At 32.3% G+C, this 14,593-nt stretch overlaps 1 protein-coding gene across 1 annotated transcript; it reads left to right on the top strand.

Annotated features, from left to right (window-relative positions):
• Positions 1–5,159: 5,159 nt before the first annotated feature.
• On the top strand, positions 5,160–10,859 carry LOC132741198 (alpha-tocopherol transfer protein-like). Its single transcript, XM_060729317.1, has 8 exons — positions 5,160–5,787; positions 5,975–6,124; positions 6,351–6,513; positions 6,788–6,849; positions 8,755–8,963; positions 9,497–9,607; positions 9,893–10,016; positions 10,636–10,859. The coding sequence occupies exons 1-8, from the start codon at positions 5,778–5,780 to the stop codon at positions 10,776–10,778; spliced, it is 972 nt and encodes a 323-aa protein (XP_060585300.1). The 5' UTR covers positions 5,160–5,777; the 3' UTR covers positions 10,779–10,859.
• The last annotated feature ends 3,734 nt before the right edge of the window (positions 10,860–14,593 follow it).

Raw genomic sequence — 14,593 nt, 5'->3', positions numbered from 1 at the left:
ATTTTATCACACACCCGTGCCGATTTTGCGACTCCGTAAATATGGTATTGCACGGCCGTGCATATATTTTGACGTGACGTCATTAGCGTTATACAAACATAGTGTAAAGACGCGCTAAATGTAAGCGTTATACTGTAGGCGCGTCAATGAAAACGGAATCTTATTTCACTTTAAACGGTCTTTATTTTGGGTATGTGATAAATAGAATATTAAATTCGTGTAAGTTCATTACTAGATTTATTGCACTCGTTGAATAAAATAATATTATGCTCGCCAGAGGCTCCCATAATATAATTTTATTCAACTCGTGCAATAAATTCAGTATTGAACTTACACTCATTCAATATCCTCTATATGCTCAACATGATCAACATGGTAATGTAACCAGTGTCATATTGTTAGTAAGTGTGAACAGATACCTTTAGAGGGGGTCTTCGCTAATAGCGATAGCATAATAAGGGACAATTACACAAGTGTGGTGTTGATCATGCATTACACATATGGATTATAAATGATTGTATACATGTATATCCGTTGCTATTAATAACCACGATCATAAAGAAATAACAAGTAATATTCTAATCTCTAGCATGCCAATCAAAGTTAATAATGAACAATGTCTTTCGTCCGTTCATTCATAAGTGATATACAATTCTGGTAAAAACCAATTAACCATTGAAAAGTTTATAATCATTTATCTACTAGTTCATCTTCACCTGCTGAATTTCTTGCTTGGACGCCCTTGATGCTTTGCATCAATGCTTTTCTTGTTATGTACTATAATTCATCTTGCAGGGCACCAGAGTTTGATACATACGGAATTTTGCATAACTAGAGTTGCATCAAAAAATCATTTATGTTCATTTTTTATGATAGCCACACTTTATCCTTGCATATCGTGGCTATTTCCTTAACTAAAAAAACTAAAAAAAGAATTAAAAAAAATATTGACTCGTCTGGGATTTCAACTCCAGACCTCTCACACACTAAACGAGCGCGTTACCCCTGCACCACGGAGAAGTTATAAAAACAGTGGCTGAATAAAATCAAGTCATTCTAAATTTAGAATTTCCATTGCATTTCGGGTTTTTAAAGCAGCACAGGCTGAATAAAATCAAGTCATTCTAAATTTAGAATTTCCATTGCATTTCGAGTTAGGGTAATTTAGAGGTATTTTGTTCAGGGTAAACCTGTAGTAAATAATTTAGCAAAAATATTCTCGCCCAAACAGTCCAACATGTAGAAACTATATATTCAACTACTCGGCAGTCAGATTTATTTGTGTAGTATTCGGTAATCGACATCGCTTAAAAAAGCATTTTCATTGATTAAAATCATATTCACCCGCGTAATTTGTGAGTGTGCATTTATTGACAATTCTATAAGCCAACGCTACTTTTAAAGTTTGAATGTGTAGTAATTTGTTGGACAATTGTAACAAAAAATTGTTCTTTCTTTTAAATTGCTGGTTTTTAAGCAGTTTTGAGTGAGAACTACTTTGCGTTGTTAGGTCTGTTAGGAAATTTTGTGTTAGACCGTGGATGTTACCTATGTATTTACTGATCTGCGATCAGAAAATACAAAAAAACCGTTACTCTGTCTTGCCTTTTTAGCTCACCTGTCACAAAGTGACAGGGTGAGCTTTTGTGATCGCTTTTCGTCCGGCGTCCGTCGTCCGTCGTCCGTAAACTTTTACTTTAAATGACATCTCCTCATGAACCACTAGGCCAATTTCATCCAAACTTCACAGGAATGTTCCTTTGGTGGTCACCTTTAAAAATTGTTCAAAGAATTTAATTCCATGCAGAACTCTGGTTGCCATGGCAACCGAAAGAAAAAACTTTAAATATCTTCTTTTAAAAAACCCTAAGAGCTAGAGCTTAGATATTTGGCATGAAACATTTTCTAGTGAGTGTCTACCAAGTTTGTTCAAATAAAAGCCCTGGGATCAAAATTTGCCCCGCCCCAGGGGGTCATTGATTTTCCCTATATGCATATAGTAAAAACTTAAAAAATCTTCTTTTAAAAAACCCAAACAGCTACAGCTAAGATATTTAGTATGAAACATGTTCTAATGATTGTATACCAAGTTTGTTCAAATAAAAGCCCTGGGGTCAAAATTGGCCCCGCCCCAGGGGGTCATTGATTTTCCCTTTATGCATATAGTAAAAACTTAAAAAATCTTCTTTTAAAGAACTCAAAGAGCTAGAGCTAAGATATTTAGCATCAAACATGTTCTAATAGGTGTCTACCAAGTTTGTTCAAATAAAAGCCCTGGGGTCAAAATTGGCCCCGCCCCGGGGTCATTGATTTTCCTTATATGTGTATAGCAAAAACTTAAAAATCTTCTTTGAAAAAACACAAATAGCTAGAGTTAAGATATTAAGCATGAAACATCTTCTAGTGAGTGTCTACAAAGTTTGTTCAAATAAAAGACCTGGGGTCAAAATTGGCCCCGCCCCGGGGGTCATTGATTTTCCTTATATGTGTATAGCAAAAACTTAAAAATCTTCTTTGAAATAACCCAAATACCTAGAGTTTAGATATTAAGCATGAAACATCTTCTAGTAAGTGTCTACAAAGTTTGTTCAAATAAAAGCCCTGGGATCAAAACTGGCCCTGCCCCAGGGGTGTCATTGTTTTTAACTATATGTGTATAGTAAAAACTTAAAAAAATCTTCTTTTAAAAAGCCCAATGAGTTAGAGCTTAGATAATTAGCATGAAACATCTTCTGATGGGTGTCTACCAAGTTTGTTCAAATAAAAGCCTTTGGGTCAAAATTAGCCCCGCCCCAGGGGGTCATTGATTTTCCCTATATGCACATAGTAAAAACTTAAAAAATCTTCTTTTAAAGAACTTAAAGAGCTAGAGCTAAGATATTTAGCATCAAACATGTTCTAATAGGTGTCTACCAAGTTTGTTCAATAAAAGCCCTGGGGTCAAAATTGGCCCGCCCGGGGGTCATTGTTTTTCTTATATGTGTAAAGCAGAAACTTAAAAAATCTTCTTTGAAAAAATCCAAATAGCTAGAGTTTAGATATTAAGCATGAAACATCTTCTAGTGAGTGTCTACAAAGTTTGTTCAAATTAAAGCCCTGGGGTCAAAATTGGCCCCGCTCGGGGTCATTGATTTTTCCTTATATGTGTATAGCAGAAACTTAAAATCTTCTTTGAATAAACCCAAATAGCTAGAGTTTAGATATTAAGCATGACACATCTTCTAGTAAGTGTCAACAAAGTTTGTTCAAATAAAAGTCCCTGGGGTCAAAACTGGCCCACCCCAGGGGTGTCATTTGTTTTTAACTATATGTGTATAGTAAAAAACTTTAAAAAATCTTCTTTTAAAAGCCCAATGAGCTAGAGCTTAGATGTTTAGCATGAAACATCTTCTTATGGGTGTGTGTGTGTGTGGGGGGGGGGGGCTATATACTATATACAGGTGAGCGACCTCAGGGCCATCATGGCCCTCTTTTTTAAGTTATTGCCCATTATATTTTTCACTTTGAACTTTGTGCGGGACAAACGACAAGTGATATCAACAAGAAACTACTTCTCTGTGTCCAAAACATATTCGAGGAGCATCACCCTACGTTAAGTTTCATCAATATTGTTTAAATGGAATCAAGAGGATAGTGTATAAAGTAAAATGTAAGCGAACCTACGGCATGCTGTGTACGAAAGACAGTGACTAATCCATGCAGTACACATTGGTAGTACATGTAGAACCAGATGACACGTTTTTTATTACGATACGTGCAAAAGTAAAGAGACACGTTGTCTTATGATTTATAACCTTTCTGATCTAATTCAGAGGATATATAAAAGGTTAAGAACTATATACAATGTACTACCAAAAATTTAAAATTATAATTAGTTCTGCACACATCAAAGCTCTGTGCAGTTGTCAAGCTGGTAGGTGTCATGAAGATGCATAAGTGACCAGTAGTTGATACATATTTTTAAATATCTTTCAACCGGACGTTTCAGTACCATGTCATCAAATTATATCATGACTTGGACATTTCGGGTGGATTTAATTGTAGTTTTGCCCTTGGCATTTGAAAGCCATTTACTGGCATATAGAATTGCAACTATTTTACTGGTAAGACAGTGAACTGCCACTGCATTTTTTGTATTGATATATTGAAAGAAAGCACACAATTAATTATGTTGAGTAGTTTTTCTTTCATCTTTATTTTCGAGTTATTTGACCATTTCACATGGTCATATTTAATAATTATTGTTTCTCTTAAATCATAATTAAGGAAAACGACGGAAGTAGTATATTACAATCATAAATGCCCAAATACCAAAGGTATTAAATTTAAAAAAGAAGGAAAAAAGATTAACGTCTCTTTTCTTTTCCCTTTTTCATTTCTCAGTTCTAAGCCAAGTGATTGCATTGACTTTTCTTTTGTATCCACGGAGATCTTGTGTTTTTGGTTATATAAATCTTGTTTTTCATTCCGTTCTATCGTATATATAGTTGTGATAGAAACGTCAACAGTGCATTTAACACATTAAGTTAAAGATAATAATACAACTGGCATTTTATAGTAAAATTTATTATTTCAACTGTCGTCATAACATGAGGAAATAGAAATAAAACAATATTCGGAGTCATTTCCAAATCTGTATAAACAGTATATTCTCTTGTGAGATACTTTGTTAAACGGAATTGTTGCGTTTGACATAAATACGGACGTCAACACATTTACTTTTTGAAGGTTGAAAAATATACACGTCGTATGTAAGATTTTTAAAATAATTATGACTCCATCGATGCAGCGGGCATATTTAATTTTGTTATATAGACTATGCCAGGCAGTGTTTATACCGGTGGTAAGTTTTTTAAAATTATTTTTTTCATTTTTACAGTATTCAGGTTAAGTTTAAGAACATGTGACAAGTTTTTATACGTTTTTTTCATCGTTAAAGTACGAAATTACGTAACAAAAAGTTCTAATTATGATTATATAATTCAGCAAAAATTTAGAAATTGATTGATTGATTGATTGTATTTTACGTCACATCGACACAGTTAAGTCATATCGCGACGTTCCAGCTTTACTGGTGGAGGAAGACCTCAGTTGCCCTTCCGTGCATTATTTCAGGCACGAACGGGCACCATCGACGTTCCGTAAGCTTATTGGATAGCTTTCTCACATGAAAGAATCCAAAGTCCCTGTCGGGATTCGAACCCACAGCGGTGAGGGGCAAGTGGTTTGAAGTCAACGACCTTAACCACTCGGTCACGGACGCCCCCACTAATAGTGGTCTTATACATAAAACGCACCCTTAAGGGTTCATTTTACTTACGGATGCGCTTGCATGCATATTGTCTCAGCTATATTCGAAAAAGTTTTTTGTATAATATCTCATGACTTTAAAAGTTGTTTTGTACGTATTTTTCATGACCTCATTTCTTGGCGGAAGGATTTGCAAAAGATAAGTATCTTGCGTATTTTTAAATAGGACTAATTACACGGTAAACAAGAAATATAACGGATAAAGATAGTAAATGTATTATATTTTGGGCCGGATATCGTTAATGTTTAAAACTGAAGAATATACTTGTCTCAATTAGGAATTTAGCATCAAATTTGACTGCTTTACCATTAAATGCGAAATTAGATAATTGGGTTTATAATCCTTTACATTAACTGGACTAAGTTAGACTCCATATGTTCACCAATCGATTTAGTATTCTCATACCGAGAAGTGAGGGATAATCACGATAGTGAATCGCATACCAAATTGTATTGATCAAAACATAATGGCTTCAGGTCGGTGTAAAGTACTTTATAAAGTAACGCAACTATTTTATCGTTGTACTTAATTACTTACCATGACCTGTATTATATATACACTACATATGTGCATTCGTTTCACCTTGGACAAAATAAGTCCCAGGTTTCAAGGGATATTATAAACATACTATAAATATAACGCATTGTTTTTGTTTCTTTTAAGAATCAACTGATGCGTTTCGTTCAAAACTCAATCAGAAATGGAAACAGAAAGCTTTAGATGAGCTGAATGAGATCGACAAGGAAAGAGACGGTGCAGTTCAGGCGCTCCGAGAATGGTCACTTCAACAACCATGGCTGAAAACACCAACTGGTTTGTTTTTAGTAATCTTATTTTATCATATAAACCTCACAATTTATAATCTGCATTTATTAATTATAAAAATAAAGACATTTATGAATATTGCTGAATACTTTAAAGGTCATTATGGTTTGACATACCTCATAACCTTAACAAACGTATATCTAACGTTTTGATTTATTAGATGATATTAACAGAAATGACCAAAATTAAATAATTTTCTATTGCTTCTTTCAAGACACAGAATTTTTAATCCGTTTTTTGAGGGTTCGAAAGTACTCTCAATTGGCAGCACGAAGTACATTGGAACAATATTGGACAGCAAGAACTAAATATAAAGATTGGTACAATCCCGAAGTCAGTCCTGATAACCCCATTATATTGGATATTATCAAATCCGGGTATGTTTGATATATCAGTAATTATTTAATGCATTTACAAAATTCAAATTTACAAATACAAAATATTTGCTGTCCTTTCTAAAATTAAGTCATAGTTCCTAGTGACATTCGTGTACATGTATACTATTGTTTTGTTTTTTATAGATAATATGCATGATAATGGTATGCTACGTTAAGCTAATATTTCAAAATGATAATTTTGAATTGAACTTTATTAACTGATATGACTATTCCACATTTATTCAATATGTCGTAATTCTCATATATTTGAAAGGTTTTACCTTTTTACACCTGGAGAAGACAGTCAAGGGAGAAGATTAATAATTGAACGGCCAGGTATAACCTTGAGGATGGTTTATTAATTATTTTTGATACGATGTGAGTTTGTATTTAATCAGAAATCACCGAGAGAAACATGTGTAATCTTATGATTGATAAAATAGTTTTCACAATTTAAATCACAAGTTAACATTGTAAGATAAAAGCTTTTCAGCAACGTTTACAATTTTTTAACGAAAGTCGATGATATATTTATGGCCTGAGGCAACACTCTGTTAACTGCTCCGCTTTATGACTTCTGTATTCGTCTAATTAAAGCTGCACACACTGTTGATTTTCTTTATAGATGAGAGTCATCGAACCGCGTCACAAAGTGATCTGATAAATTTTGCTACATTTTCCTGGTTTCGGCCGTTGACTTGCTACATAAAATTGTACACTAATAAGATTCAAAATATAAATAAATGAAAAATGTATATCATTGTATTGGTTCTGATGCTTAATGTAAAACACTACGTGACAACCTAAAATTTGCTTTCAGATGTATTAGGACAAAGGCAGGCTTATTTTAATGCCTAAAATGTGATAAGGATGCTTCTATGAGCTTGAGTTTAACTAGATGTAGTGTCTTTAAGGTGATTCCGCATTGTCAGCCATGTTTGTTTTCGCTATGTGGGTTCAAAGTGAAAGTAGGCCAAAATTCATATAACAACATTGCTAACTTGTAAAATGATGAACAATTTGCAATTACACTTACAGGTATATGTTTTAAGGACTATTATAAACAAAAATAAAAAACAATAACAATAAAAATATTTTCCTTGAATGTGCTAAATTTCTGAAGACCGAGTACAATCTGTTGCAAAGTTTTATGCACATTTCATGAATGGCAAAAATCCAGTTTAAAGTCTATTTTAGTGCAGAAAAAAGCTATTTTTTGCAGTAAATACAGAAAAAAACTTGCAAAAACTTAAATGTAAGGAAAGTAGTTTATCTGACCTTGATAAGAACATAGCCTCCATGCTGTGTGTAAAAAAGTAATACTAGATAAATAAACATCTTTTTTTTCTCTTTCTTGTGTGCATGATAGACAGACACACTTCACTGTTACACAAAAGAAATGTTAATTTAAAAAGTGAATGCTGCTTTCATTTTAATTGCAGTTCATAAGGCTATAAATGGTGATTGTCTTCTTGCACTTGTATTTACTGCAAAAAATAGCTTTTTTCTGCACTAAAATAGACTTTAAACTGGATTTTTCCATTCATTAAATGTGCATAAAACTTTGCAACAGATTGTACTTGGTCTTCAGAAATTTAGCACATTCAAGGTAAATATTCTTATTGTTTTTTGTTTTGTTTATAATACTCCTTTAAATATAGACCTGGAAGTGTAATTGCAAATAGTTCATCATTTTACATTGTGAGTTTTGTTGTTATATGAATTTTTGCCTACTTCCACTTTGGACCCATGAAGTGAAAACAAACATGGCTGACAAAGCTGAATCACCTTTAAATGAGAGATTTTCAAATGTTTATTTATTATCCTTATATGCTTACTGTACCGGTATTATATCATGTTTTCTTTCAGTAAAATTGATGTATGTATTTCTTTTTTAATGTTTATTCCAAACGTATTTTACTCGGGGACATACACCGTTTTTTTCATAGAATGACACGAATGTGTCACATTTAAGGTTTCACGATAAAGCCGTATGAACACAACTGCCTTTATTCAAAATATATCCATTTTCATATTCTGCTTTTGTCTAGCCGTTGCTTAAGGTACGTTGACGTTAGCTTGAACTTAACACATCCATGATCAAGTTCTATCAAACTGAGCCTGAATCATTTTAAATTTTGCCGTTTTATTTATATTTTACCATTTTTATATTTTGTTGGAAAAATAATCACAAAAGAGCTGTAAAATTTATACATTTTATCAATGTACATTTTATTTCAGGCGCCTTGCGGGTGGAGGAAATAATTAAAAAGTATGGAACAGTTGATGTTATATTTCAAGCTGTTATGTGTATTTGGGATGTCCTCAATATGGACGAACGTATTCAAGTTAATGGTTTTCTATTATTACACGACGGCACGATGTCAGACACGGATACAGCCAAGTCTTACAATATATCAACAATGAAAAGATGCATGCATATATATCAAGTGAGAATTTTATCAGTCCTTCTGGATCTTTTGGTCCCAAGTTCTTTAAGCTTTTATATGACTTAGTTGGTACTTCTAAAGCCAGTACAAATGCTGCTTAATCTTGTCATTAAAAAAAACTTACGCAGTCGTTAATTCATCGTTATTTCAATTATTGTTTTCATAATTTTACTTTGTAGAGAAACAACTTTTCATCAATTTCTGTGTCATTATATTCGTTTATAGAAAACTCATATCAGTTATTCACTGATCGCAAAATGTGCGTTTATGAAAACTGCTTAACATTTAAAACGTAAAACATAAACAAAATTGTCCATATGTATTAGTTGTTATTGTACACAAGAGGTAAATTAATCTAAATTATATCAGAATCAATATTTACCATAACATAAGAAGATATATATCCAATTCAAACCTTCCTTATTTTCTTTCAAGTTTTTCTTACTCTTTGTATCTATAACCATTCCGTCATTAGTCATTGATTTTTTGCAATATTGAGGTGTGTGATTTTTATGTATATATTTTGTTTTCAGAAAGCCTACCCTACACGGATCAAAGGTTTACATGTGTATGGTTTACCTTTAATGTTTGAAACGTTATTAAGATTTGTCAAGTCCCTATTCAGTGACAAAATTGCCAACAGGGTATGTATTATAATTATTTTCATATATTACATGATTTTGATTAATTTATTAAATAATTAATTTCGATAGCTACATTAAATTCAGTCAAATGCTCTTTTAATCAAAGAAAACATTTCAGAATACTTATACTGTAAATGATCATGCACGAAAATGTTATGTCGATTACCTAGCTTAAAATGGCTTCCGGTACATTAATAAAATGTAGTCTTATGAACCAGTTTTGCACATTTTAACTTGATATTATTGACTCTTGTGACAATTTCGACGTTTCTTTCATTTTTATAGCTTCATATACATGGGAAAAGTTTGGTGTCCGTTTATAAATATATAGATCAAAGTGCGTTACCAAAAGAATATCTCCCTGATAACTACGATGGGAAGTCTGCAGGATCTATAAACGATGTTGTGGGTAAATGCCTATCAAATATATTAAATAGCCTCAACATAGCAGATCAATCGTTATTTGCATATATATTGCTTTGAGACGTTACGAAATGCTATAACTTACTCGTTGTTGTAGTATTGTATTGTTAACTACAAGACTTCATGATATCATTCAATAAATATGTACGTAGTTGACACCCATCAAGATCGTTTGTTTTAATCGTTTGTTATTACCGTCGGACTGTTTTGTTGGATAAGGATAGACTAAAATGTAGTGTATTTAATTTTGTTGTATTTGATAAACGTTTAATTTTAACACAAGTATAAGTGTGTCTTTAAAGTACTTGTAAGTCAATGTTTCATGGTATCCGGGTACGTTATTAGTATTTACTTCCTATGAATTGTGCTGATAATTTTCATTTTAAGTCAGCTGCCTTGGATTGCGGTAAGGCCTTTATAGCAAAGCTTATACCATAACCACTTTACTAGCTATATCATCTCTGTCAATGTTTCATTTTTGTAAATGGTCACATTTTATTAGTATCAACTTTCTTTGTGTCATGAGTAAAATACTGTAAACATTGTTCTAAAATGCTCGACATTTTAATTAACAGTGTTTAACTTTATAATTTATTTTTTTACAGATAATATGGTACAAACATTTAAACAACCAGATGTTGTAGAGCATATTCGTGATCTTAACAGCGGAAAATACGGTGTGGACATTGAGATGAAAGCTAAATTTGATGTTCCGACCGAGTCATACAGGAAATTAAATATTGATTAATTGATCCAATGAAATATCTGTGATCGGATATAATGAAGTTGCAATTTAATATTACCTCATGCATATACCAGGATTAAACATATTCATAAAAAAGATAATAATGTTGTTTTTCTTCAAACGAATAAAGGGCCATAGCTTTTTGAGTTTGTACGAAATGATATATAGCATGTATGTAAATTAATATACACTGTACAAAAAATTCACGGTAATAAGCTTAATCGGCTATGTATGTCACAATATTTCATAGTTTCTTCTTAATGATCTCGAATAATAAATACGGTAGATATCCATATTTCAAACTTACTTATTTTCGTCATATCGAATTTTTTTTGCTTTCAATCCTTTAACTGTGTTCAGTCCTTAAAAAGTTTTGGTTACATCTGACGGATTGATTGTACAATTTAAACACATTGACATTGAACATTTTTAATTATCCTGCATCTTTTGCTTGCATCGTCAGTTCCTTGTTTCTTATTTTATTGTTGACCTGCTTTCCTCAAAGAAAGTGATCCCCTTTGTTAATATCATTAGTATATATGCAAGTTTAAAGTGTTTTATACGATTAACTTTAAATAAAGACCTACAGATCGTGATCAGTTTTGGGTGTTTTATCTATTTCTCCTCAACCGTAAAATGTTTTAAAAATTTAAAGGCTAGGAACTTATAATGATAAGGAACACTATAGGGCTAAAATTATGTTTGATAAATCTTTAACCGATTGACACTCCTCAGTAGTGTTTTGCTGCAATCCCTTCCAAGGAGGAGCTCCTCCTTATTCCTCCCAGTACGGTTTGTGAAAAGCTTTATGCATTGAAGAATTTACAGACTTTTTATGCATCTTCATCTGTGAGGGCATGGGCATACCTTTAAACATATTTAATTCATCTATCTTTCTTTCTTTCTTTACACATATTGCCTTAATACTCTAAAAGCACATTTACACCATCCTTAACCACTACAAGATTAAGGTAATTACACAAAGCTGTCAGCTCTACAAAACATCATATAAATAAATAAATAAAATCCCTAATAGTATTTCCCTGGTACTAAAAAGTTCTGAGACCATCTTTACCTACCAGTGCAATGAGTACATGGTGCGAAATCTGAGATCAGACATGCAGCATCTTTTGTTGAATCAAGCCAGCAGCATTTTCAATTTATTTTCGGATTTTTGTAAGGTTTTCTTTTCCGCTCTGTTCTTAAAGGGAAGATTACTCAAGAAAAAAAATTGACACAGCTATGAATTGACAGAGTCAAAACCTTTTGTTTCTGTCAGAAAAAAGAATATACCTTGGAAAGTCATTGTTATTTGGTGAAGTTGGAAAATACGCATTTATCTTGCAATAAGTAGTTAAGAAAGCTACATAAATACGAGTATATTGAGGAAAAAAGCCTTTATAATGTATAATTTTCTAAGTACAGAAACGTTCATAATATATCAAAATCCATATAGACTTACAGGCGTTTGACAGTGGCCTATTACGCTTTAAAAAAATGGTTTCAACCAGTTCCATTTAGTAGTTTTTGAGATACCAATTTTGGGCGTCCGTGGTCAAGTGATTAAGGTCGTTGACTTCAAACCACTGGCCTTTCACCGCAAGCGTCGTCGGATTTTATATGTGAGAAAGCTATTCAGCTAGCTTACAGAACAACCGTGGCTCTAATCATGTGCTCTTTTGTGTCTGATAATATACAGAGGGGCACCTGAGATCTTCCTCCATCAGCGAGGCTGGAAAGTCGCCATATGACCTAAACTTGATAATGCGACATGAAACACAAGCAAAAATAATTAAAAAAGAGACCAAATTGCACGTAAAATACTTAAACAAAGTAGGACGCCGACGCCTGGGTGAGTTCAATAGCTCTACCTATATTTCTAATAGCCAAGCTAAAAATGAATGCAGAGAAGTGGATTTCTGCAAAAATATGCTACTTGCGAGCGCTGTTTGGCAGCTGTAAAAAGTTGCCCCATACTTCACTTCAGTGTTGTTATATTTTTCTGGTCCTTCGGGATCATTGATGCCAGCACTATTAAGTGTTGAGAATTGAGAACCGCCCAAGCCGGTGCTAGAGCTAGGTCGTGAAGGATGTTGCACTTGTTCATTATCCCTCATGTGCAGACTCAATCAAACCGAGTCTGCAATTCTTATGTAATTTTTTTGTGATTAATGCTTTCGAGGGATCACTTTGTTTCCAGATTTTTTATACTGATAAGTTAGTGTGATAATATGAATTAAGACATGGGTATTTATTCGGAGCATGACACATCTAACTTGTATGAACATTTAATCATACCTTTTAAGAGCGCATAAAGAGAAAATAAATGGAAAAGATGCTGAAGTTATCGAAAACTACAAAGAGGAATATAACTGTGGAAAATAGATACCGTAGTTATGTAACTTACATAGTGGTTTCTATTGATCAGTAAGAGTATATTTTCATATGTCATGATGTTATTGGTACAAATAAAACTTATTATATATCCAACTTGCCGAAATATTGTTATATATATCTTTTCCGAGTGCTTAAAAGAGAAATACTTAAGCAGAAATAGATACGACAGTTACATAATTTCAAGGTTTAGAACTTCGAGGATAAGAAGTGTATACAGTATGAAGCCATTATTACTGATTAAACATAGGATATATCAAACTTTAAAAGTGCTAAAAAGAGAAACAGCAGGGGAAATGGATATGACAGTTGTGAAATTAATTAAATTTGTTAAGAGGATGGACTCTTAATAACAAATGAAATTTATGCTTCATTAACAAAGTTTTCTAGGAGACACATGATACAATATTATACTTATTGCATATACTTGCATGTTGTAATTATTTCTTTACAAAGCAAGGTTGTTTTTTTTTAAATGTGTATTGTTTTTACTATTCATGAATTCATAAATCTTCAAATTTCAATGCATTAGGATACTTATTAAAATACGGTTTAATAAATTTACGTCTACTATTAACAAAATGTGAACAATAAAAGAGATAGTGAAATTCGTCACCCAGTTGGTTTGACTCATATAAAGTATATATACGTAAATTTCTCTCTATATTTAGGAATCTGCCTTTCTCAATTGTCATTTAATGATACATGCATCTAAATTTTAACAAGGCTGAAGACAGTTACCAAGGAAGTATGTTAAAATATAATATAAATCCGTGGTTAAAATAATCTTCAAATACAAACTCCGATTTATATAAACGGTAGTTTAAAAATTTGCTTAAAGATTGGACATTTACTGTCAGTTCTTGAAGTTGACTAATAACAGTACTAGTTTGCATCTTATCATTTAATTTACTACTCTATATCTTACATTGCAAAACTTAACACCAGTAGTTTATAAATCTACTTATTATTTGCAAATTTCGGATAACTCCAGTTTCACATTTAACATACAATTGGATACTTTGTTGAGGTTAGTTATAGGATAATAATTATGTGAAAATCTTATATAGCTGAAACTGTTCATACATTTAATTTTATAAATTCCCAAACTTCAGACCATAACAAGATATTAACAATCATTTTTTAAACAAGTGATTTATATAGATCTACGGATAGTTAAAAATTTTGCTTTTTATCAAGATGAGAACATACTACTCGCTTGTCAATTAGAACGTCTGTTTAATAACAATTTACATAGTTTCCATTTAATGAATACATAGATAAGAAAAACCATGTACTAATTCTAGGTTCTCATTTTTAAATGAAAATTAAAATGCATTTTCAAAAACAAAAAAAATGCTATTTTATTTGTGGTATTTTAAATTCTTTTCTGTATTTAGTTTGTTTATGTTTGCGTCCCTTAC

Source organism: Ruditapes philippinarum, unplaced genomic scaffold (assembly GCF_026571515.1).
Source record: "Ruditapes philippinarum isolate M1 unplaced genomic scaffold, ASM2657151v2 ctg7103_1_1_1_1, whole genome shotgun sequence".
Taxonomy (NCBI): domain Eukaryota; kingdom Metazoa; phylum Mollusca; class Bivalvia; order Venerida; family Veneridae; genus Ruditapes; species Ruditapes philippinarum.
Note: the sequence above shows the minus strand (reverse complement) of the source record. Positions and strands in the feature narration are given on the sequence as shown.

What these genes read in the sequence shown, in the direction of transcription:
- LOC132741198 (XM_060729317.1), top strand. An exon ending in ATTAATAATTGAACGGCCAG is followed by an intron (nt 6,850 to 8,754) that starts GTATAACCTTGA and finishes ATTTTATTTCAG; the next exon opens with GCGCCTTGCGGGTGGAGGAA. An exon ending in GATGCATGCATATATATCAA is followed by an intron (nt 8,964 to 9,496) that starts GTGAGAATTTTA and finishes TTTTGTTTTCAG; the next exon opens with AAAGCCTACCCTACACGGAT.